This window comes from Nomascus leucogenys, chromosome 13 (assembly GCF_006542625.1).
Source record: "Nomascus leucogenys isolate Asia chromosome 13, Asia_NLE_v1, whole genome shotgun sequence".
Classification (NCBI taxonomy): domain Eukaryota; kingdom Metazoa; phylum Chordata; class Mammalia; order Primates; family Hylobatidae; genus Nomascus; species Nomascus leucogenys.
In genome coordinates, this window is record NC_044393.1 from 27,885,123 (window position 1) to 27,910,126 (window position 25,004).

The window sequence follows — 25,004 nt, forward strand, 5'->3', positions numbered from 1 at the left end:
GCCAGCCACCATGCCCGGCTAACTTTTTGTATTTTTAGTAGAAACGGGGTTTCACCATGTTGGCCGGGCTGTTCTTGAACTCCTGACCTCAGGTGATCCACCCGCCTCAGCCTCCCAGAGTGCTAGGATTATAGGCATGAGCCACCGTACCCGGCCTACACTTCTGAATTATTAGATTTTCCACAAATTTTTTTTGTAATTAAAACTAAAGAAAAGTAAATATGACAGTAAAGAAATATTTGTTTTTCTGTTTTGTTTACTTCCCATATGCTTGCTGGAACTCCATTTTCTGCCTGTTTTCTTCCAATCTGTATCTATGTTCATACCTAATTTTATACCATTGTAATATGAATACTGATAATCTTATGGGTCTTCTTTCCCATTTAACATTAATTGTATCAGACCATTAATGACATCACATCATGACATCATCATCATCTCCATTAATGTTCATGGATACCCTACTATGTACTAGTTACCATGCCAAGATGTTTACATGCCTTAACTTATTCAATCTTGATGACAACCCTAAAACCAGGTACTTGGACTATCCACATTATAGCTGGGCAAATTGGGGCTTTGAAAGATTAATTAACTTGCCAATGCCTCACAGCTAGTAAAAACAGAAAGAAGACTTAAGCCCTGTTCTATGCAAGTACCAAGTCCTCACTGGGAACCTCTCTGTCCTATTCCCCTCGAAGATAGTGAGTGGTTAGTGAGAAGAATGTGGCAAGTAGGGAATAGCAAGAATATGGCAGGCACTATGTCTTACAACTTGAGTGACCTTGATCAAGTCACTTCCCCTCTTGATTAGTTCACTCATTCTTTCATCGGACAAGTATTTGCAAAACACTGAGCAACATGCTGTGATGAAACAATGAATAAAATGCGAACTCTGCCTTCAAGGAGACTGCAGTCTAGCGTCATTCTCTTCAAACACAGAAAGGATCTAGCCCCAGCCCCACCTCTGTCGCAGGGCAGTCATAAGCACAAAATGAATCAAGGATGCAAAAGAGCTTTGCAATTGCACAGCTCCATCCACTGCAAGCAGTTTTTCTGTGGGTGTTCACCACTGCATATTATTTTATCCAGTGGATGTTCCAAAGCTTTCCCAATCATCTTCCTATTGTTGGACACTTAGTCCCAATTTACTGCTATTATAGAGGAAGCTCTGATGGGGATTTATTCAAAAGAAATAATTCAAAGGAAAAACAGGCCAGATGTGCAAAAAAGATGCTACCCAATCTTTCAAATGACTAAAGGGAGACCAGCCCTTCTCAAACCCACCAGGCTTCAAACAGAATTCCTGACCCTGTGGCCTTACCCACTCCAAGCTCCTCCTTCTCCAACCTGGCGAACCACCCACTACCGGAGGGACACCTTAGTGAGTGCCAATCTTGCTCCCTCCCCAGCCCTCCAAGTCCCCACCGTTAAGGTTTCTCCTGTAAGATCACATCCACCCTCTCCTGTGGATCATACGGTTGCCAAAGGGACCTTCCCAAAACACAGTTCTGTCATGCTCCTCAGCAGACTGAAATCCTGCAAACGTTCCTAGAGCATCCCGGCTCACGTCAAGTCGAAACACCTTGGCCTGACATTTAAGAGAGACAGAAGGGGGAGAGAAGTAATGTTTACTGAGTTCCTGCAATGTGTTAGCATAACACTAGGTGCTTTATGTAACAACCACAACATGGTCCCTATGAGACAGGCATGTTTATCTACATTTTACAAATGAGGAAACTGAGGTTTGGGCCAGCTGAGTGATGTGCCCAAGGCCACATGGCTAATACAATGCACTGCTGTGACTACAGCCTATGTCTGGTGGATTCCAGAGCTCCATCAAAAACCCAAACACAAGGTGACTTTCTGAGTCACCTCCCAGCTCACACTCCGCCACACACACTATCTGTTCCACGTACATTAGACCGCCCACTCTTCTTCAAAGGCATTCCTATTTCCTTCCCCTCTGACCTGGGGAAGTGGGTGCCCTTCCCCCTTCAACCATCAAAATCTGACTTGGCCTTCAGTGCCCAGCTCAAAGGTCCCCGTCTTCTTGAAGCCTCCCCTGAGCACCAATATAGGAATCCATGCTGAGCCTATGCAATAGCACACTCTTTACTTTTAGTGTGTCATGTCTGCATCTCTCCCAGCCAGACTGGGAGGCCTTTGAGGAGAGGGATGCATCTGACTGAGTGACTATTTCAACTTGAACAAAACAGAGTATGGCCTCTGAGAAACTACAGGCTGCCTGGCATGGCCTTCAGGAATATGGCTCTGACCCACACTGCCTAGGTTTGAATCCTGACTCCCCCACAACCTAGCTGTTTGACCTTGAACAACTGTCTAAGCCACAGCTCCATCAGTCTGTAAAATGGGAAGAATAATAACTCCTATACCTCATTTACACCTCATAGGGCTTTGTGAAGAATGTATGAGTTGTACATGGAAGCCCTTAAAACTGGGCCTGGCACATAATAAATGCTCAATAAATGTTAGCTGTTACTATTCTGATCTACAAGCCTCCAGCCCACAAAGGAAGCAGTGCCAGCCTGCTCCACCCCCACCCATCCACCAAGGCTCAGCTCCCTGCCAACAGGGCCTCCTCAGCCCAGTCCCCACTGTGGCCTCGGAATGTGTCCAGGGCCAGCCCATCTTCCCTAAAAGCCAATGGGAGCAGGGAGTCTGGTGTTTCCCCACTTCTGGGGGACCCTGGCCAGGAAGGAGAAGCCCAAGGCTAATCCTTCTCTGAGGGCTCCTAGTCAGTACCTATCTACCCCTACCCCTCAGGACTATAGTAATATCCAGTCCACAAAGCCACTCTTGCCTTGCCAGACACACACACACACACCTCACACACCTCTCCACCTGGACCAGCCCTGGCCTACCAATGAATTGCCTGGCTCCACTGGACACCAACCTGGTACTTCCAGACATTGCCCCCAGTAAATGTCATGGTAGAAAGAAGGGCTCTAGACTGAGACCACCCCACACTTTCCAGCTGTGTAACTTCAGTCTGGTGACATAACCTCTCTGAGCCTCAGTTTCTCCTCTGTAAAAAGTGGATAATTAATCGCACCTATCTGATAGGGTTACTGTGAAATGACTCAAAGCACTTCTTGCAGTACGTGGCATACAGTAAGTTTCAATAAATACCATCACTTTGATTGTGTAATCATTGGTATTTATCTCCAGGCAGAGATGATCATCCCCCTCGCCCTTTTTTTTCTTTGAGATAGAGTCTCGCTCTGTCTCCAGGCTGGAGTGCAGTGGCACGATCTCGGCTCACTGCAACCTCCGCCACTTGGGTTCGGGTGATTTTCCTGCCTCAGCCTCCCGAGTTGCTGGGGCTATAGGCGTGCACCGCCACGCCCAGCTAATTTTTGTATTTTTAGTAGAGACGGGGTTTCACCATGTTGGCCCGGATGGTCTTCATCTCTTGAACTTGTGATCTGCCCGCCTCAGCCTCCCAAAGTGCTGGGATTACAGGCGTGTGCCACCGCGCATGCCTGTGTCCCCTTTTAACAAATGGGACAGAGAAGCCCAGAAAGGGGCTCTTAGGGAAGTGCTAACAAGCACCTCCCCCCACAGCCTGAAGTCGGAAAACTCTCTCTGTTGCCCCCTGGAGGCTCAGGCCAGAACACCCCTGGGCGCCTGGCATCCTCTCAGCTGTATGCACTTCCAAGAGGGTCCAGGGCCACCGTCGGCCCTTTCTCTCAGCCCTGGCCTCTCCTGCTCACCTACTGAGGGCAAGGGCTGGGAGGCCAACATAATGCCCCTCCTAAGGGATCAGGTAGACTCAGGCTCCAGGCTACAATGCCTAGCCCCTGGCAGAGTCCTGTCTATAGCACAGCCACCTCAGCAGGGAAGCCAGCATCTGAGCTGCAAGAGCCCCAGAACAAGAGGTGGAAGACCTGGGTACATTAGTGCTGACTCCCCCGTTCAGCTGCTTTGTGACCTTGGCCAAGTTACTCTTACTCTCTAGGCCCCATTCAACCTTTCAATATCGACTGAGTGAGGACTACCTGACCAAGCATTGTTTTCATGCAGGATTCTACGGAAGAAGCTCTTCAAGAAGCTCACAGGGCTGAGCCCAGGAGGACTGGACTGTCACATAGCCCAGGAAGGGCTTTAATAGGAACAATGCCCTCTGTACTGATCTCCTCCAGGACTGCCTTGAGGTGCCCCTGAAATCCCAGGGACTGTGCTCTGCATGCCACAAATACTGTGCCTGGGTTGCCAGGCAGGCATGACCTCAGGCTGGCCAGGAGAAGCCAGCTCCATCCCTGCACGGAGCTGGCAGAGCCTTCCTGGGCCACGGTGGCTCACAGAGGAGGCTGGCACAGGCTGCCTCTGCCGCAGGCTCCATCTGGAGGAATGGGTGGGCAGAGAGGCACACAGCTGCCTCTATTCTCCACACCCTTGCCCGGGACAGGAGGCACTGAGTCTTCCAGGAGCTGCGGAGGGCACCATCCAGGCCCCAGATCTTGACCTGGCTCAACTGCCACTGATTCTGGAAGGCTCCTAATGCTGGGGGCGGGGAGGGGGGGGCGGGGTGGGAATGAAGCCAAGCCGCTGGACTCCGCACAGCCCTGAAGAGGTCCTAAATCCGGCCGTCTCACATTCCCACCTTTGGGTGCAGAGGAGGTGCTATGCAGATCCAGAAGTGAATGTGGGAACACGTGGTACTCTCTCCCCCACCAATGCATCCTCAGAGCTCCGAGGGAAAAGCAACGACGATGGCTGGCAGCTGAGGGAGAGACCAGCATCCCCAGAACTCCCTTTTGGTCCTTGTCTAGCCTTCAAGGTCTCCATGGACCACTTTGAGCCATATAGGTCTGCCAGTCAGTGGCCTCTGCACCCAGTAAGTACCCCAGTGGCTGTAGACATTGGTCCCCCATGCCTATCCCTGAGACCCCAGCCTCTCGGGCCCTTGGACCTCCCCAAGTGTGAAGGTGCCAGACACAAGTGGGAAACACAAGCCCTCTCCCTCTGATCAGGGGACAGTCACTGGCCAGGACAATGCCAGGTCAGAACCGCAGAAGTCCTAGAGCTAAGATCCCTGCTAGCAGCTCTGAGGTACTTGGAAGGGAGACGGAAGGGGAGGCAAGCCCAGAGCGGGGAAGGGTCCGTAACCAGAGTGAGGAGAGATGAGGGCAAGGGCTCACCAGCATCCCAGGCTCCAGCCAAGAACTCCTCCTGCAGCGTCCGAAGCAGGAGAAATCCAAAGAGCCCTTGGCCTCTGGAGGCGGCAGCAGGAGTGCTCTTCGAAAAGAGAGTGGGCCAGCCGGTGGGAGCCCGGCGCCCACCCACCGCTCATCCTACAGCAGGTCCAACCCCCCGCCACCCTCCAGCCTCTGGATCCTCTCTCCAGGCCTTGGAGGAGGCTGCAGACCGGTAGGTAGGGAGGAACAGCGAGACCCTCCCCCACACTGGCCAGGGGACCAACAGCCTGAAAACTCAGTTCTCGGCCTCGCCCCCGTTCCTCCCCAGGGCTGGAGGCTGGGCCTAGATGTTGCAAGCCCCCGGCCCCGAGAGCCACCTGATCCCCCCATGTGCCTACCTGGGCCCGGGGGTCCCCATGTCGGGCAGGTTGGGCGAGGGGCGGCCCCCTCGGTTCCTCTGGCAGGCAGGCCGCGGGGCGGGGCGGCGCGGGGTCGCGGCGGGCTCTGCGGAGCAGCCTGTTCGGCGACACCCCCGCCCGCTGATGGATGCCGACTGCAGCAGCGGCGGCGGCGGCGGCGGCTCGGCGTGCGCCGGGGGCTGGGCACGGTGCCCACAGCCCCGGGCCTGGCGCCCGACGCGCGGCCAGCCCCCGCCCCCGCCCCGGCCTCGGAGCCCAGCCCAGGGGCGGCCGCCGCTCGCGCCTGCCTCCCAGCTCGCGGCGGCCCTGTCCCTGCCTCCGCCTCCTCTCTGCCTGTCTCCTCTACCACCACCACCCCGCGCCCCGCCCTCTCTCTCAGACTCCTAGGCCACCTTCTCCCGGTCCCTGCTACACGGGCAGTTCCCAGACCACTGCGGGACTGTGCAGCAGGGGGGGCCTCTCGAGCGCCCCGGCTGCCCCCACCCTGGTCCTAGCCAGCCCCGGGCCTCCTCGCTCTCGCCAAGCCCTCTTGGGGGCTCAGCAGCGAGAGAGGGAGGGGGAGGAGAGAAGAGGGGGATGGATCCCTGACTCAGAAGGGGTGACTCAGCCTCAGTGGGCCTCCCATCCCACCGGAGCCGGATCCCCTCACCACCCCTGCAGCACAGCGACAGGGCAGAACCCGCCTAGGACTCGGCGTCCTCCCCCACTGGGAGGAGGTATTGCAACTGTCTCCTGGGAATCCTCTGTGCCTCTGAGTGTGTCTAGAGGGTGTCTATGTGTACATTTGTCCACATGTGCCTTGGTGACAATGACAGTAAGTGTAACAGTGAGCCCAGGGACCTATTGGGTCTGTGTACAGGCACGCTTGCTGTATGTGTCTGAGCACAGGCTGAGTGTGCACCTGAGCTCCAGGAAGGGGCAGGGGATGGCCAAGCGGCTTGTGGCGGAGATCATGGCTCAAAACCAAGGTAAGCCATGCTCCTCCCCTCCAGGAGCACTGTTACCCGCTCAAAAAACCAGTCCAACCACTGCAGCACCTCCGTCTCACGCAATCCAAAGGTGGGGACCTCAAGCCGCAGAGGACTCTGGGAGGGAGAGGGCCTGGGTTCCAGTCCAGCTCTGCCACTGGCTCAGCAAGTACCCTTGGGCAAGTTGTTCCATGCTCTGGGCCTCATTTGCAAATGATGAAAGGGCTGGACGTTCCTATCTCTAGGGTCGCTAGTTCATGGCGAAGGCATAGAGAGAATGGTGGGTAACTTAGCAGCATGATCTCCAAAGATTCTGTCCATGGATCCACTGCAATCCATATGACCGCGACCCCCCAGTCACCACCCCCACACCCAGGCATACACAACTATTCATTCATTCTTCACGTCATTCCTAAGTACCTACCATGTGCTGGCCATAGTTCTCCTTACCACAGAATCCACTGCCCTGGGAAGCACAGAGGCCCCAAGCTGGGAAGTAGCCTCGATGTGAGCTGAGCCCTCCATCCTTCCCTGCGTGATTCCCTCAGTATCAGCCTCACCAGTGGGCTCTCCATCTCTGCTTGTCACACACTATAGAGCCAGGCACCTTCCTCCCCCAACTCCTCCCTCCCAGTGTGTGCTCCATCATGGTGACCTTCTACCCTGGGTCCTCATATGCACTCTAGGGCCTCCAGAGAATGAGGCTATGCCCTCTCCTCAGCACCCTTTAGAGAACTCAAGATACAACTGCGTCCCTTTGTACCATGCCCAAAGCAAGCCTTCTCTTCTCCAACTTAAACCTCCTTCATCAGGTGTCTTTAGACACAGCTTCCGGTGCCTTCACTCCCCCTGCTCACCAGGTTCAGCAGCGGATGAAGAGCAGAGAGCAGAATGAAGCCAGCTCCTCCCAGTCCTAGAGAACAGGACCACCCTCCAGACAGAAGGTGGGAAGACAGACAAATCTGCCCAGGCGGACTGACAGAAGGACCAGTGTCCTGCTTGGCAGCCTTCTGTACAAATCCTGTCCTTTGCCTTTGGACTTCTCATCCCCAGGCCTTTCAAATTCACTTCTTCCCAGGAGCTCCCAAGGGAGACTCACACAGGCCCCTGGGGCTGTGGCCTTGGGCAAGTCACTTTGCCACACAAGGTGCTCTGTTTGAGTTTAGCTCACCACACGTTTATTTAAATGAATGAGTGAAAGGACCAATAAAACTCAGGAGTTATACCAGATGAATTTATTGTTTCAGATGCACAGCTGCTAAGAGATTCTTGACTGCCTGCCTTCAAGTATTTTGATTCCAAATAGGCTCAGTCTCCCCTGCTGGCTGAGCCTTCCCAATCGTGGGCTCCCATGGGCAGGAGGCTCTGGGCTGCATGGCCAAGGCTCTCTCTGTTCCTCTTAGTTCAACTCTCCTTCCCTGGCCGTCTCCCTTTCCTTCCTTCCCCCAGGCTGAAGCCCTCCCCACTCCTCCCCTGGGGCAGGGCCACTTTCCCACCCTCCTCAACCAGATGGAGCCTCTCACTTTCCCAGGAGAATCTAGGCTACACTCCAAAGACCGAGGCAGGATGTTCCCAGACATCATTCTGCATTTATACCCAAAGGGCTCAATTCACTTCAGGTCATTGAGACCACACAGAAAATGAGGCTTCTGCTATTTTCATTATTTTGATTATTATTATTATTCACTAACATTTCTATTAGCACTTTCCAGTTTGCAAAATACTTTTGTGTGTCATCTGGACAGCATCTTGTGAGATAATATCATCCCTCATCTTTTTTTTTTTTTTTTTTTTTTTTTTTGAGACAGAGTTTCGCTCTGTTGCCCAGGCTGGAGTGCAGTGGCGCGATCTCGGCTCACTGCAAGCTCCGCCTCTCGGGTTCACACCATTCTCCTGCCTCAGCCTCCCAAGTAGCTGGGACTACAGGCGCCTGCCACCACCACACCTGGCTAATTTTTTTGCATTTTTAGTAGAGACAGGGTTTCACCATGTTAGCCAGGATGGTCTTGATCTCCTGACCTCGTGATCCGCCCGCCTCGGCCTCCCAAAGTGCTGGGATGACAGGTGTGAGCCACTGCACCCAGCCCCCATCTTATAAATAGGCAGGCTGAGGGTCAGAGTGGGAGTGACTTGCCCAAGATTACGCTTGCATAGTTATACTGGCTCCCTGGACTAGATACTTTCCACTTTACTCAACAATAACCCTTTCCAGAAAAATCAGGCTGGAGGAAGCAGGAGAGACACTTAAGAATATATGGCCCCTATAGGCATCAGTTGCAATTACTACTTGAGTTACTTGACTGTTTTCACTCCCCAGGCAGGGAAACTGAGGCACGGGGACAGTACTCAACCCAGGACCAAGTCTCATGGAGAAAGAAGGAAAGAGGAGCCCATCCAAAAAAGGGGCTCCTCAGTTCCTTAGCTGCAAATTCTGCTTCTGGCCCTAGCGCTACCATTTCTTTTTGTATTACTTAGGCAGGTTATTTGACATCTCTGAGCCTCAATTTTCTCACCTATAAAATGGGAGAATCCCTGCCCCATGTCTGTCACTGGGCTGCTGTGATGGGAGGTCAGCAGATGCTGGCAGAAGAGAAGGGACAGGACCCTTTATCCCCTCTCTAGGAGACAGGAGAAATTCTTTCCTCTTAAATTTTAACTGGACGAAACTTAATGGTGCAAAAGTCCAGGATACAGGAAAGCCAGAAGGAGAACGGAAGTGATTCGCTCCACTGGCTGGGAAAGCAAGGGACACAGAGTCAGCCACAGCCCCCCAAGGTCACTGCGGGGCAGAGATTCAACCAAACACTTCAGGCAGGGCCCCTCCTATCTCCCTTTTATCTTTCAAAGGAGGAAACCAAGGTTCTAAGCAAAGCAGTGACTTGCCAAGGTCACCCACAGGTAGTCAGTGGTCTCCTGACTCCCAGCCACCAGGGCCCTTGACTCCTGGGCAAGCAGGGTGGGGTGGGGAGCACTCCCAGCCCAAGGACTTAATCTTTCATTCAGCAAGGAGTAATGCTCACACCAAGCCAGGCCCTGGACACTGGGGAAGGCTGGAGGAATTGAATACAGCCTCTGCCCTTGAATTCACAATCAATCTAGTGGAGGAACATACCCCAGCACATCAGAGGATACTAGAAGATGAATCACCAGCATTTTCTGAGCACTTCCTCTGTGCCTGGCACTGGAAACACATTCATTTGTTTAATCCTCAAAGCAATTCTCTGGCACTGAAATTATTAATCCCTTTCACAGCTGAAGTAACTGAGGCTCAGAAGGGTTAGCGACCCCAAAGTTCATCCAGCTAATAAATGGCAGGGCCGGAATATGACAGCCAGGTATGTCTGGTGCCAAACTCTGAGCTTCAACCCTTATAAACTCCCTGTTTTTAGGTCTGTGCTAACCAATATGGTAGCTACTAGCCATGGCTAGTGGCTATGGAGCACTTGAAATGTGGCTCGTTCAAATCAAAATGTGCTGTAAACATAAAAATCAGATTTTGAAGATTTCATACCAAAAAGAATGTAATATGTCTCATTAATAATTTTTATATTGAGATGACATTATGGCCAGGCATGGCTCATACCTGTAATCCCAGCATTTTGGGAGGCCGAGGTGGGCGGATTACCTGAGGTCAGGAGTTTGAGACCAGCCTGGCCAACATGGTAAAACCCCATCACTACTAAAAATACAAAAATTAGCCGGGCATGGTGGCATGTGCCTGTAATCCCAGCTACTCCAGAGGCTGAGGCAGGAGAATAATTGCTTGAACCCAAGAGGCGGAAGTTGTAGTAAGCTGAGATCGCGCTATTGCACTCCAGCCTGGGGGACAAGAGTGAAACTCCTTCTCAAAAAACAAAACAAAACAAAACCTTATGAATGTATTGGGTTAAATAAAACAAATCATTTGAATAATTACATCTGTTTCTTTTGACTTTTTTTAAAAATGTGGCTACTAGAAAATTTAAAATTGCACGTGGCTTGCACGTGTGGCTCACATTATATTTCTTTTGGTCAGTATAGGTTTAGATACTCTGGGGTCCTAACTCAGCCATAGGGATCAGAAAAGGCTTCCTGGAGGAGAAGACACTAAGCCAAGCTGGGTTAAAGGTGAGGTCATGGGGAGGAGGGTATTCCAGGACAAGAGAGCTGGAGGGCATCTGGCTCCTGCCCCGGAGGGCAGCTGGGCCCAGTGACAGCCCCAGGCCACTGGGAGCTGGGCCAGAGGGAGGGAGCTACCGGAGCCAAACTTACCAGAGCAGCATGACCCACCAGTCCGGGAAGTGCTGCCTGGCAGGCTGTTTCACTGAGGTTGGCACTCTGCGGAGGGCACCACAGGGCAGCTGTGTCTGGGTGGAGGAATTAGGCAGGGTGGACAGGTGGCAGTGCCCACCTTGCAGGGACCTCCCCCCTCCAGCTGCCCCCTACTTTCTCTTCTCCGTCTCCTCTAAGAAGCCTCTCAAAGCACTGTAGTTCCCAGAGACCTTACCCTTCCCTGTAACCTTCCATCCAGCCCAGACCGTGGGAATCACACCCTCCTGCGTTAAGCCTTATTCTAGCGTGGAATGATGAGGATGCCTGCAAACTGCACAGCAGGTCACAGTGTACAAAGCACTTTCCCATATGTATCTAGTGTAGTGTTGTTGAAGAGCCTAAGGGCAATGTTCACCTCTGGCAAGGGGCCTGGGGCAGGGATGGGGGACATTTATTAGCACAGGAGCTGCATGACCTTGAGCAAGGCCTTAGCCTCTCTGAGCCTCAGTTGCCCCATCTGTACAATGGGGATAATATCAGCACCGTCTTCCAGAGCTATGAGAATGACATGCAAGAATGCCCACAAAGGCTCTGTATGGTGCTGGCATGCTCCAAGCTCCCTTCTGCACCTCAGATGGACCCCACTACGGTGCCCCCGCAGTACCCTCAGTGTCTGCAAAGCCTGCCCATTCTGAAGGTTGCCTCCCCTCCAGAAAGCCCGGCCCCGTCTCCTCCCCACATGCTCCCCCAACCAGTTTCTTCTTCTCTGCCTACTGGACCCTCATCTCATCCTTGCCTCTACTTCTGAATTTGGGGCTCAGTTGTCATGAGGCTCTCCAACGTCTCCAGTAAGACTGTCATTTCTCAAAGCTGGGAACCTTAGTTCTGGTCCATGTCCCTTCTCCTCTTCTATACCCACAGCCAAGCCCCCTGTACATGTCTGGGCATCCCAGAGGCTCTCACAGCCCACTCCAGTGGCTTGGACAACTGACTGCCATCTTTGGCTAAAAACAATGCTGGTCTCCACAGAGCACAGTAAGAGGATCTGGTCTTGCTCTGCTTCCTCAATAGAAGAAGCTTCAGTGGCTCTTCATTCTCTGATGAAGCAACTCAAACACCTCAGCCCGACTCTCAAGGCCTTCCACAGCCTGGTCTCACCTGGCTCTTCAGCCTCATTCTCAGATTCCAGGTGATGAGCTTTGTCAAACTGACTGGTTCCAGGTCCCCAGAGCACAGTGGCTGTGCCCTCTTCTCTGCCTGGGAGACCCTCTTCCCATTTCCCATAGTTATTCTTCTAGGCATTCTCCAGGAAGTCCTTCCTGAACCCTTCCTCTTTGCACCAACTCCTCTGGCTAGAAATAACCTCTTAGCCTCTCTCTCTGCCTCCTGCCACCCTCAAGTTCAGGGTCATGTGACCTGTCCAAGGGTTTTAAACTTCCATTGTACTATGAGCTTTAGGATAATGGCCACTTTTCAACATAGTCCCTTCCCCCCGCCCACACACAGCCCTGAAGGCCCACATCAGTGCCCAGTTCACAATATGTGCATAGTATGTGTTGGCCATCTTCACACCAACAGCCAGAGGCCAGGGAGCAAGTAGGAGCCAGGAGTCCACCCAGGACGCCAGGACACTCCTGAGGCTGAGTTCTGCCTTATCTCCACCTCGGCTATGTTTCTTAACAGGTCCCCATGCTTCCAGCTGCTTCTTGGGAAATCAGCCCCTCTAGGAGGTCTGGGAGCCACATTCCTGAGGCCAGAACATGAAAAATCTGGCCATGTTCCCACTAGATGTCCCACAGATGTCCACCCAGCCTCCCATCGGGTGCCTGAAGTGTCAGCTGAAGTTTGCATCATCACAGCATCTCTAATTCCTTGCAGTCAGAAGAGAGCTGGAGAGTGTCATACAGAGGCTGGAAGCAGTGAGAGGCAACAGGAGAAAAGCTGTGTGTATGTCCCCGGTCCCGAGTGCCAGAAGGTGCTGCAGCATCACCATCAATTAACATCGCCATTGCAGAAAGTATCTGAGTCCCCACTTACGTGCTGGCACTGTGCCTAGCAACTTGCCTATATTTTCAATTTTAAATCTCCTACTTCCCTGTAAGGCAGACATTATAGATCCACCTTGATTTTACAGGGGAGGAAACTGAAGTTAAATCACTCATCCAAGGTCACACTGCTAGTAGGTGCGGGGGCCCAGGATTCAACCCCAAGCATGCCTGACTCCAGGGCCTGTGTTTGTTCTATCATTAATCCTACACACATTAGGCTTCACACAGGTTTATTCTGGAGATACTGACATATTCTGTTCATGTCTGGGGGGTAGTTACACAAGTATGTGTAAACTTATGATCTGTGCACTTTTCTGTGTTTATGTTATAGCATCAATAAAGTTTCCTTTGTTAATGTTTTTGTCCCAGAGATGAATATATACTAGAGATTTTCAGGATGTAAAATACTCTTAGGATTAGAGTCTAAAGCCAGAAAGCTGTTTCTATCTTTTTTTCCTCTGTTTTGTTGTTGTTGTTATTATTGTTTTGAGACAGGGTCTCACTCTGTCGCCCATGCTGGAGTGCAGTGGTGAGATCATGGTTCACTGCAGCCTCAACTTCCCTGGGCTCAGGTAATCCTCCTACCTCAGCCCCCTAAGTAGCTGGGACTACAGGTGTGCACCACCATGCACTGCTAATTTTTATATTTTTTGTAGAGATAGGGTTTTGCCATGTTGCCTAGGCTGGTCTCAAACTCCTGAGCTCAAGTGTTCTACTCACCTTGGCCTCCCACAGTGCTGGGATAACAGTCATGAACCACTGCACCTGACCTCCTTTTTTTTTTTTTTTTTTCTTTTCAACAGTTTTTCCATTTAAAACAGGGACTGTTATGAAGACCTCATAACCCCCCAAGCCAGACCCAGCAGAATTTCACCTGCTGTCTGCTGTCAGTTCACAAACATTTGCTTGCACTCACATTCCCAGCCCAGGTGCCCACTCCACCCAGCCAGCACTTCACTTCCAGAAGCTGGCACTGCTCTGCTGTCTTTTCAATCCTCTCTTCATCCATCCATCTGCAGGGACCAGACAGCTAGACCAGCCGCGCATCACTGGTTAATCCCCAACTTCATGAGGCAGCCAGGCAGCGATGCCTGAATGTTCCCATCTCCCCACACTAGGCCAGACTGGGCAGAGAAGTCGTCTGTGTATGTAAACACAGCCTTCTGCTTAGGCAGCTCCTGCTGGACTCCCCTCGCCAACTGGGCCCTCTGTGGCTTTTATCTCCCTGCCCAAAATAACCATTGGCTTCAATGGTTCTCTGGGCATGAATCAGACTCTCGTAGAAGCCTGTGAGCAGCTTGAGGACAGGGAAGTTATGGTACCGATCTCTGTATCCCCAGTGTGCCAGTGCAAAGGTTTGTGGGATTTGTTGAACTCCTCTGTGTACCTGGAGGGACCTGCAGTAGGAAGCAAGAGCTCTCTACAGAAAACAGTCACATCCTCCAAAAGCTCACAGTTTAGTAAGAGAAAATACCCACACCAGCCAACTGCAATGTAAAACAGAAAGCACTAAAGGTTGTAAGAAGAGGACAGAGTGTTGGGGAGTTCAGAGGAGAAAAAGATTAGAGAGCAGCAGGTGTCAAAGGAGGTTTCGAGGAAGAGGTCACATGTAGGTTGGGCATTAAAGGCAGGGCAGAAGGACAATGTAGACTGACGAGAGAGCATAACACAAGCCACAGTGCTGGGAATTACAAGGTAGAATCAGGAAAGGCTGCATATGGCCTGGAGCCTGGGATACTGAAGGTTGAGGCTATCCCTGAGGAGATAGAAAGGAGCTGGTGCCAAGCAGAGCCTTGAATGACAAACCAAGTGCACTGCACTGTCTAGCAACTGGCCACATGTGATTATTTAAATTTAAATTTAATGGAACAAAATGTAAAATTCATAGCCACATGTGGTTAGTGGTTACCATACTGGACAGTACAGATATAGAATATTTCATCATTGCAGACATTTCTACTGGACAGCGATGGTGGACAGTGTCAGAGGATCCAGAGAGCTTTGAGCAGAGGCATAATTAGAGCTGGGCTTTAGGAAAATTAATTTGCTCCTGGTGAAGAGTCAGTGACCAGAGTGAAGGAGAAGCCTGGAACCACAGTGGGACATTGCAATAATCCAGGTGAGATCAGTCACCACTTCTTTTCCCTCTGTTCATCTCTTCCTATCAGGAAACAGGGATGATTCTCAAAGTGTGGTCCCTGGAACACCAGCAATATCTGGGAACTCTTTTTTTTTTTTTTTTTGAGACGGAGTCTCCCTCTGTCACCCAGGCTGGAGTGCAGTGGTATGATCACAATCTCGGCTCACTGCAACCTTCACCTCCCAGGTTCAAGCAATTCTCTGCCTCAGCCTCCCAAATAGCTGAGATTACAGGCATCCACCACCACAACCGGCTAATTTTTTTTGTATTTTTAGTAGAGACAGGGGTTTCACCATCTTGTCCAGGCTGGTCTTGAACTCCTGACCTCGTGATCCACCCACCTCAGCCTCCCAAAGTGCTGGGATTACAAGCGTGAGCCACCGCACCCAGCCTTATCTGGGAACTCTTAAGTACACAAATCCTCAGGCCCCATACAGACCTACTGAGTCAGAAACTAGGAGGTTTGGAACAGCGACAGTGCTTTCATCAGCCCTCCTGTGATTCTAACGCACACTGGAGTTTCAGGTCTGCCAGCACAGAGGCTAGGAGCCTACACTTTGGCTCCAGAGTGATGTATACTCTGGAGTCAGAGGACCTGACTTCATATCCTGGCTCAGCTGTTTCCTAGATGTGCTTAATTTATTTGTGCCTCAGTTTCCTTATAATAACCATATGGAGTTATTATAAGGATTAATGGAAGTAACACATGTAAATATCTTAGAAAAGTGTTAACTTTTAGTAAGTATTCAATAAATGTTACTTATCAGTCCTATTATTCACTCCTATGGCAGTTTAATTCCTCCCATATACAATGAGACAGCATCTGTCTCTTGCCACTAGCCATGACCTCCTGCCTTTCCATCATATAATATTCCCAGGCCCACTCACCCATTCCATTTCCTGTCCTCCAGGACCTAAGGGTCAGTTCCTTTCCCACAAGGCTGAGGCACTTCCTGTATCAGGGAGTGTCCCACCAGGATAAGAATGTCAACAGACAGATTTAACTGTCCTGGGCAAAGATGCCCTCTAAAAGAATGAGTCAGGAGATGCCCCATGGGTTTTCCCCTGGGAGTGGGAAGGTCCAGAGGTGAGTGCTCAGCTGCCCACTGTGATTGAAAGCCTCAAGACTGTTCAGTTGGATCCATGCCAGCCAAGAGGGTATGGAAAATGGTACTGTGATCCTGCCTACTGCAGGTAGCTAGACCCTGGCTCAAGGAACCAGGCAGGGGAGGGTGGCATCCTGTGTGGCAGAGGGTGCTGGGCTGGGCATCAAGAAACCTTGATTTGACCTTTGCTGTGAGATCTTGGGCAGTCATTTTCCTCTCTGAATTCAATTTCCTTACCTGTAATGTGAGGGGGTTGGACTAGCGTAGTTCTAAACCTTTTAGGGGGCTGGGCGCAGTGGCTGACGCCTGTAATTCCTACACTTTGGGAGGCCGAGGCAGGCAGATCACCTGAGGTCAGGAGTTTGAAACCAGCCTGGCCAACATGGTGAAACCCCATCTCTACTAAAAATACAAAAATTAGCCAGGGATGGTGGCATGCGCCTGTAGTCCCAGCTACTTGGGAGGCTGAGGCAGGAGAATCGCTTGAACCCAGGAGGCAGAGGTTGCAGTGAGCCAATATCACACCACTGCACTCCAGCCTGGGAGACAGAGCAAGACACTGTCTCAAAAAAAAGAAAAAAGAAAAAAAAAGAAAAAGAAAACCTTTTATGGGTCGTGATTTCCTTTGAAAATGCAATGAAAACTGCAGAGCTTCTCCTAGAAAAATGTACATGGGTATGCACATGCACACACACACACACAAAGTCACACGCACACTCATGCACCACACACTCACACACACACCCCTACCTTTATTATCTTTCAGGCATCAAGAAAGTTCATGAAGCCCATGCATAGATCACCCCCTGAGTGATAGACAGATAACCCCCTTGATTAAGACTCGGGCTAGACGATCTCTAATCAGCCACGATAAGAAATTATCGTATTTGTGTGTATTTTGTATTTTGTATCTAATTTAAAGGAACCCTACATTAAAGACTTCACTAAGAAGATGAGCTTTTACATGGGCTTTTGTGGGACACAGATGTTGATTAGCTAAATGCTGTGCTTCCCCAGAGCCTGCCTCACCCTTGTCATATTGCCTCTGAAGTCACCCTCTCCATTCCACTCTCTCCGCCCTTTTTCAGCAGGGAGTGAGCATACAGTCCTGAAAAATACCGCTACCCCCACTAGCTGTCTCTGTCCTCAGCTGTGAGAGTGTAGAAAAGAGAGAGCCTGGTCTGCCTCTCATACCCCCACCCCAAAGCCCTGGCTCAGAGGTCAACCAATCAAGAGGCCCCCAGATGGCACCTCTATCCCCAACACACACACACACACACCCTCCCTCACATAGCCACAACCACAGGACTGCACCTCCAGACACCTGGTGGTGCGGTCACTCGGAACAGGCAGGAGTTATTTTTAGAGGCCAAGTGACAGGATGGTGAGAGCAGTTCCACTCTGTCAGAGTTACTGCTGCCACCACCAGCTCTGATGAATCACTCTCCACTACGTGAATGGACAAGTCTGTCAGCATGGCCAGGGAGGCCACGCCAGCTTCTAGAATGAATGTCTTGGATTGGTGACCACGCTGATCACACCAGGCTGAGCCCAGGATCACACCAGGGACAAGACTGCCAGGCCTGATCCAGTGCAGCCAACCCAGACCAACCGCCCAGCACAGCCTCCCATAACCAATACAGTCAGGCCAACACAGCCCAGCACAGCACAGGCCGGGCAGGTAAGCCCCTTCAACACAGTCCAACCCAGCTCCATCAGGCCACCCAGGGGCCTCTCTTTGCAAAGTCCCTTTAGAGTGGCTGTTGATGCCTCCCTCCGCCCAATCCATGCAAGTGAGCCTCCTACCCAAGCTACTGCTGCCAGGTTATTAAGATAATGAGCCTCCAATAAATTGGGCAGATTCAGACAGTGTCAATGCAGCTATCAACTGGTTTCATCTTTCATCATTGAAAAAGTACATGATAAGCCTTAAAAGTGTGCATACCGTTTAACGCAGAAATTCCTTTTTTAGGAATTGATCCTTAGGGAACAATGAATGACACAAGATGTGGCTATAAGAACATTTGTCTAATCACTGTATACAAGAGTAAAGTAGAGCATTGGAGTTAATATATATGTCCAATAATAGTGGCTACGTTATATAAATAGTGATACATACATATGCTGAAATACTACGCAGCTACTACAAAATAATGTCGTGGATCTATATGTGGCTATATAATCATGTTCTTAACACAATACAGGTAAAAAAGCAGAGACAAAATGGTATGTAACAAATGATCCAATTTCTATAAAATATGTTTTTTGTTCTTTTTTCTGTTTTGTTTTTTTTTTTTTTTTTGAGATGGAGTTTTTGCTCTATTGCCCAGGCTGGAGTGCAGTGGCACAATCTCGGCTCACTGCATCCTCCGCCTCCTGCGTTCAAGCAATTCTCCCACCTCAGCCTCCCAAGTAACTGGGATTACAGGTGCCCGCCACCATGCCTGGTTAATTTTTGTATTTTTAGAAGAGACAGGGTTTCACCATGTTGGCCAGGCTGGTCTCGAACTCCTGACCTCAAGTGATCTACCCACCTCAGCCTCCCAAAGTGCTGGGATTACAGGCGTGAGCCACCGTGCCCGGCCCCAACTTCTATAAAATATGTATGTATGTGTACATGCCTAGAAAAAAGCAAACAGGAAGGAAATATTTTAAAACATGTTACCAGAGGTTGTTTTGTGATAGTGGAATTATTTCTTTTGTGTACGTCTGGGTCTTGTTTTGTTGCTTACTTTCTGGTATATATGTGTAAACACATTTATATAAGAAAGGTCTGTTACCTTCACCTCACTCAAAGCTTCTGGCCTGAACCATTGAAAGTCCTTCCTGGAATCTCACTAGAGCCCCCACCTTTCAGCAACCACAGCCCCCCTTGGGGTGCCTCTCTGGCTTTGAACTTTGCTGCCCTCTTCAGTTGTTCCCTGGAGTTTCACTAATGGGGCCCAGCTAGCCAATTCCCACAGTCTCCTGACACAGGCCCTCACAGTGGAAGTACCCTGCAGGGCTCCCTGTTCATGCATAGAAACCAAACAGAGTCCAATTCCCTCATCTGACAGTAAAAGAAAAATAATTATAATAATAAAGATGACAGTGGTAGTGAACCTTCACATTTCTACTTTGTCTTCCTTTTTACAGAGCACTTTATTATACATGTTTCACTTAGCCCTCTCATTGGTGAGAAAACTGAGGGCCAGCAAGTATAGCAGCACAACACTTGCCAAAGGTCATAGAGTGAGTCAGGATTCAAATGCAGGTCTAATATTGACAGATAAGGAGGTAAACGGAAGAAATGAGCAGGTAATCCTGAGCCCACAATCTATGAAAGGGGCCATATTCTACAAAGACCCTCCTCCTGCCCCCAGCGCCTTCTCCCAGCTGCTGTCCCCTGCCCAGAATCCCACAAAACCCCATCTGGGGCCACGTGCCCTACATCTACACATCAGCCCATCATTCCCTCCCAGCTCTGGAAACAGGCTCTTGCTGCCTCCTTGGAAATCCTAGCAACGAGACATCCTGCAGCGCCACCCTCTCCACCTCTGGGCTCTTCCATCTTGGGCCTGTCTCATTAGGGGAGGAGGTGGCTAGTGGGGCTCTCTCATGGGGGTGGGGGCTGTGACACCCACACACGGCAGGGGCAGGGGAAGAGAGGAGATGAAATCAGCCTGGATAGCCCTCACTCTGGGCCTCCTCTTGCACTATTCATTTCTTGGGCTTCTGATTATCTGCTGACTGGGACAAAAAAAAGAAGCCAAATCCTAGGGCATGAATTCTAGTCCATTCCAATTTTATTTTTGCGTTTCTGAAATACACGGATTCTTCCAACCAGAATATTAATATTCAAAATAGCAATAATAAAAGTATTAGTAACAAAACAACTACTTTATTCAGTGCTTACAACCACCCTTGAGAAGTTGTATCCCCACTTTACAGATGAGAAAACTGAGACTCAGCTTGCCTGAAGATACCTAGCTAATAAATGGAAAAACAATTGTGTCTGACATCCAAGTGTATACTTTGACTATCATGTCTCTTAGAAAGCACTTAATCCTGGTTGGGTGCGGTGGCTCATGCCTGTAATCCCAGCACTTTGGGAGCCCAAGGTGGGTGGATCACTTGAGGCCAAGAGTTCAAGACCAGCATGGCCAACATGGCGAAACCCCATCCCTACTAAAAAAAGTATATATACAAAAAGTAGCCAGGCGTGGTGGTGCGCACCTGTAGTCCCTGCTACTCAGGAGGCTGAGGAAGGGGAATCACTTGAACCTGGGAGGCAGAGGTTGCAGTGAGCAGAAATTGCGCTTCTGCACTCCAGCCTGGGTGACAGAGTGAGACTCTGTCTCAAAAACAAACAAACAAACAACAACAACAAAAGAGAAAACCACCGGCCGGGCGCGGTGGCTCAAGCCTGTAATCCCAGCACTTTGGGAGGCCGAGGCGGGCGGATCACGAGGTCAGGAGATCGAGACCATCCTGGCTAACACAGTGAAACCCCATCTCTACTAAAAATACAAAAAATTAGCCGGGTGTGTTGGCGGGCGCCTGTAGTCCCAGCTACTCGGGAGGCTGAGGCAGGAGAATGGCGTGAACCTGGGAGGCGGAGCTTGCAGTGAGCCGAGATCGCGCCACTGCACTCCAGCCTGGGGCACAGAGCAAGACTCCGTCTCAAAAAAAAAAAAAAAAAGAGAAAACCACCTAGGCCAGGCACGGTGGCTCATGCCTGCAATCCCAGCACTTTGGGAGGCCAAGGTGGGCGGATCACCTGAGGTCAGGAGTTCGAGACCAGCTGACCAACATGGAGAAACCCCATCTCTACTAAAAATACAAAATTAGCCAGGCATGGTGGCACATGACTGTAATCTCAGCTACTCAGGAGGTTGAGGCAAGAGAATCGCTTGAACCCAGGAGGCAGAGGTTGCGGTGAGTCGAGATCGTACCATTGCACTCCAGCCTGGGCAACAAGAGCGAAACTCTGTCTTAAAAAAAAGAGGAAGAAAGCACCTAATCCTATCCCTTAACTGCACAGATGGGGAAACTGAGACCCAGAGAGGGGAAGGGCTTTGTAATCAGTCAACATCTATTTATTTACTGAGCAACAACTAGGTCTGAAGCACTGAGCTAGTGCTGTGAATGAGGAAAAATTTAAACTTCTGTGTTATTGGATAGACAAGCTGTGACTCTATGTATTAATCACTGCTAAACCTAGGCAATGGGTTCACAGAAGTGCATTACGCTATGATCTTTATTTTTATGTATGTTTGAAATTTTGCATAACAAAAAAAAATTTTTTAAAGGATGACAGAAAGATAACTGACTATCATGCAAATCTTAAGTCTGGCTTGAACTTATAAAACTCGAACCAAATTTAGGATATTTTTGCTCTGATAGTTTTGAAAATCAGAAAAAGGCAATTGTACTGGAATCTACTTCATAGCCTTTCTTTTCCCATCTTTCTGTAAAATTTTCTGCCTCTGTTGTTGCTGGGAAATCAGTGAGCCAAGAGAATCCTCGTTGGCCTAGCCGGGCCCTCTCCCTTCCCACACTGCCTCTCTGCGGGTACAGCGTCTCTGTACCCAGGAAGCTGGCCCTCTTGGGCCGGCTTTCTGTAGATCGACAAGCCAATCACCGCAAGAGGCTGAATAAGAGCCTGTCAGTCACTGGGAGACAGGCAGCTATAAATCCAGAGGACCATGATTAGAAAGCAAATTACAGGCCTCCCACTCTAAGTTTCCAACTCACAAAAACTTCTTGGCAGTCAAAGGGCCTTTACTTAAGTTGCTCAAAGTTTCCAGAGAGAGAGTGAACACACACAAGGCAAGAGGGAAAAAAATGGGACACAACAGAGGCAGAATATTCTACAGACAGGTGGAGAGAGAGGCCACTGGGAGGCAGCATGTCACAATAGTTAAAAGCAAGGCTTTGGCGGCAGGTCAAAGCTCCAGTGCATGTTCCAAAGCTTCCTAGCTGTGAGACTTTGAGCAAATAACTTAACCTCTCTGAGTCTTTATTTTCTCAGCTACAAACTGGGGATAATTCTTCCTACTACTCAGAGTGGACGTAGGGATTGAGTGAGGCAATATATGTCAAATCATTAACCCAGTTCCTGCCACATATTAAGCATGCAATAAATAGTGGCTTTAAAAAATGTGCTGGCTGGGTGTGGTGGCTCATACCTGTAATCCCAGCACTTTGGGAGGCTGAGGCAGGCAGATCACCTGAGGCTGGGAGTCGAGACCAGCCTGGCCAACATGGTGAAACCCTGTTTCTACTAAAAATGCAAAAATTAGCTGAGCGGGGTGGAGAAGCTGTAATCCCAGCTACTAGGAAGGCTGAGGCAGGAGAACTGCTTGAACCTGGGAGGCAGAGGCTGCAGTGAGCCTGAGATCGTGCCACTGCACTCCAGCCTGGCTGACAGAGCAAGACTCTTGCCTCAAAAAAAAAAAAAAGAAAAAAGAAAAAGGGCTAACCATACGACCCAGCAATTCCACTTCTGAGGCTATATCCAAAATAATTGAAAGCAAGGTGTCAAAGAGATCTCTGTACAGCCAAGGCCATAGCAGCATTATTCACATAGCCAAGAGGTGGAAGCAACAAGTGTCCATCGACAGATGAGTGGATAAACCAAATGTTGTACGTATATACAATGGAATATTATTCAGCCTTAGAAAAGAAGGGAATTCTGATACATGTGACAACATGGGTGAACTTGAGGACATTATACTAAGTAACATAAGCCAGTCACAAAAAGACAGACACTGTATGATTCCACTTATCTGAGTTATCTAGTCCAATTTGCAGTTACAGAAAGGAGAATGGCAGCTGCCACAGCTGGGGGAGGAGGAAATGGGAGTTATTGTTTAATGGATATAGTTTCACTTTTTTAATATTAAAAAATTTGGCTGGGCATGGTGGCTCATGCCTGTAATCCCAGCACTTTCGGAGGCCGAGGCGGGCAGATCAACTGAGGTCGGGAGTTTGTGACCAGCCTGGCCAACATGGAGAAAACCCATATCTACTAAAAATACAAAATTAGCCAGGCATGGTGGTGCATGCTTGTAATCCCAGCTACGCAGGAGGCTGAGGCAGGAGAATCGCTTGAACCCGGGAGGCGGAGGTTGCCCTGAGCCGAGATTGCGCCATTGCACTCCAGCCTGGGCAACAAAAGCGGAACTCAGTCTCAAAAAATAAAAAAGGTATTCAGGCCGGGTGCGGTGACTCATGCCTATAATCTCAGCACTTTGGGAGGCTGAGGCAGGAGGATCACTTGAACCCAGGAGTTTGAGACCAGCCTGGGCAACATAGTGAGACCCAATCTCTATCCAAAAAAATTTTTTTTTAATTAGCTGCCCCAGTGCAGTGGCTCATGCCTATAGTTCCAGCACTTTGGGAGACTGAGGCATATGGATCACTCGAGGTCAGGAGTTTGAGACCAGCCTGGGCAACATGATGAAACCCTGTCCCTACAAAAAATAAAAAATTAGCCAGGTGTCATAGTGCATATGCCTGTAGTCCCAGCTACTTGGGAGGCTGAGGGGTGAATATCCCTTGAGCCCAGGAGGCAGAGGTTGCAGTGAACCGAGATTGAGCCACTGCACTCTAGCCTGGGCAACAGAGTGAAACCCTGTCTCAAAAAAAAAAAGGAAAGAAAAGAAAAGGAAAAAAAGAAAAAATTAGCCAGGCATGGTGGCATGCATGTGTAGTCCCAGCTACTTGGGAGGATGAGATGGGAGGATCATTTGAGCCTGGGAGGTTGGGGCTGCAGTGATCATGCCACTGCACTTCAGTCTAGGCAACAGAACAAGACTCTGCCATGGAAAAATAAATTTTAAAAAATTTAAAAATTCAGGCTTACACCTGTAATCCTGTTACTTTGGGAGGCCAGGGCAGGAGGATTACTTGAAGCCAAGAGTTCAAGACCAGCCTGGGCAACAAAGGAAGAACCCCATTTTTACAAAAAAAAAAAAAAAAAATTAGTCAGGTACCACAGTATGCACCTGTAGCCCCAGCTACTCAGAAGGCTGAGGCAGGTGGACTGCTTAGTTCAGGAGTTCAAGGATGGAGTGAGCTATGATTGCACCTGTGTACTCAGGCCTAGGCAACAGAGCGAGACACTGTTTCTAAAAAAAAAAAAAAAAAAGAAAGAAAGAAAAAAGATGTAAAAGTTCTGAAGATGGGTGGTAGTGATGGTATTGCACAATATGAACCTACCCAACACCACTGAAGTGTACACTTACTTAAAAATGGTTAAGATGGACCAGGCACAGTGACTCACACCTATAATCTCAGCACTGTGGGAGGCTGAGGCGGTTGGATCACTTGAGGCCAGGAGTTCCAGATCAGCCTGGGCAACACGGTGAAACCCTGTTTCTCCAAAAAAAAAACAAAAACAAAAACAAAAACCACTTAGCTGGGCACAGTTGCATGTGCCTGTAGTCCCAGGTACTCAGGAGGCTGAGGCGGGAGGATCGCTTGAGCTTGGGAGGCAGAGGTTGCAGTGAGCCAAGAGCACGCCACTGCACTCCAGCCTGGGCAACAGAGCGAGACCCTCCCTCAAAAAACAAATGGTCAAGATGGTAAATTTTAGGTTCTGTATATTTTACCAGAATTTTTAAAATTTTTTCGTAAGTTCTATCAAGAAAACCAAACAAGAAAGTAAAAGGCCATGAGATGATGCCAGAGAAATAGGGGGAACTAAAAAAGTGAGACCACAGTAATAGGAAGGTTAATGATCCAAAGAGGAAACACTTACCTCATATGCACGCCCTTCCTAAGCTGTCAAGTATAAAGGGAGGAAATTTTCTGGATGGATTTATATTTCCAGGGTGTTCAGGACCCTACCTGCTGCCCTCAATTCTGCCCCTGCCGAGGGGTTGTCCTGATAATCACTGAACAGGCCTGTGGGAGAACCTACCT

At 49.7% G+C, this 25,004-nt stretch overlaps 2 protein-coding genes across 27 annotated transcripts in view; one reads left to right on the forward strand and one right to left on the reverse strand.

The window, feature by feature from the left end:
* Positions 1-25,004, reverse strand: part of EPB41L1 (erythrocyte membrane protein band 4.1 like 1) — a 140,476-nt gene that overhangs the window by 72,724 nt on the left and 42,748 nt on the right. For 11 of the 26 annotated variants that reach the window (XM_030826843.1, XM_030826838.1, XM_030826837.1 and 8 more), the window contains exon 1: positions 5,561-5,814. The exons of 2 other annotated variants lie outside the window; for them this stretch is intronic. The gene's annotated coding sequence lies outside the window, so the exon portion shown is untranslated. Of the gene's footprint in view, positions 1-5,560; positions 5,831-25,004 lie in introns of those variants that run through there. 13 more of the 26 variants (XM_030826831.1, XM_030826833.1, XM_030826827.1 and 10 more) reach the window with 5 other exon arrangements.
* On the forward strand, positions 4,517-8,342 carry LOC115838059. The gene is made up of 3 exons (XM_030826847.1): positions 4,517-4,861; positions 5,203-5,394; positions 6,574-8,342. Exons 1-3 carry the CDS (start codon positions 4,559-4,561, stop codon positions 6,835-6,837), a joined length of 759 nt encoding a protein of 252 aa, XP_030682707.1. The 5' UTR covers positions 4,517-4,558; the 3' UTR covers positions 6,838-8,342.

Excerpts from the sequence above, each read along its gene's own strand:
- LOC115838059 (XM_030826847.1), top strand. The coding sequence starts at position 4,559 with ATGAAGCCAAGCCGCTGGACTCCGCACAGCCCTGAAGAGGTCCTAAAT. Across the intron at positions 4,862-5,202 it reads GTCAGTGGCCTCTGCACCCA|CGTCCGAAGCAGGAGAAATC; the intron begins GTAAGTACCCCA and ends CTCCTCCTGCAG. Across the intron at positions 5,395-6,573 it reads TTGGAGGAGGCTGCAGACCG|GAGCACTGTTACCCGCTCAA; the intron begins GTAGGTAGGGAG and ends CCTCCCCTCCAG.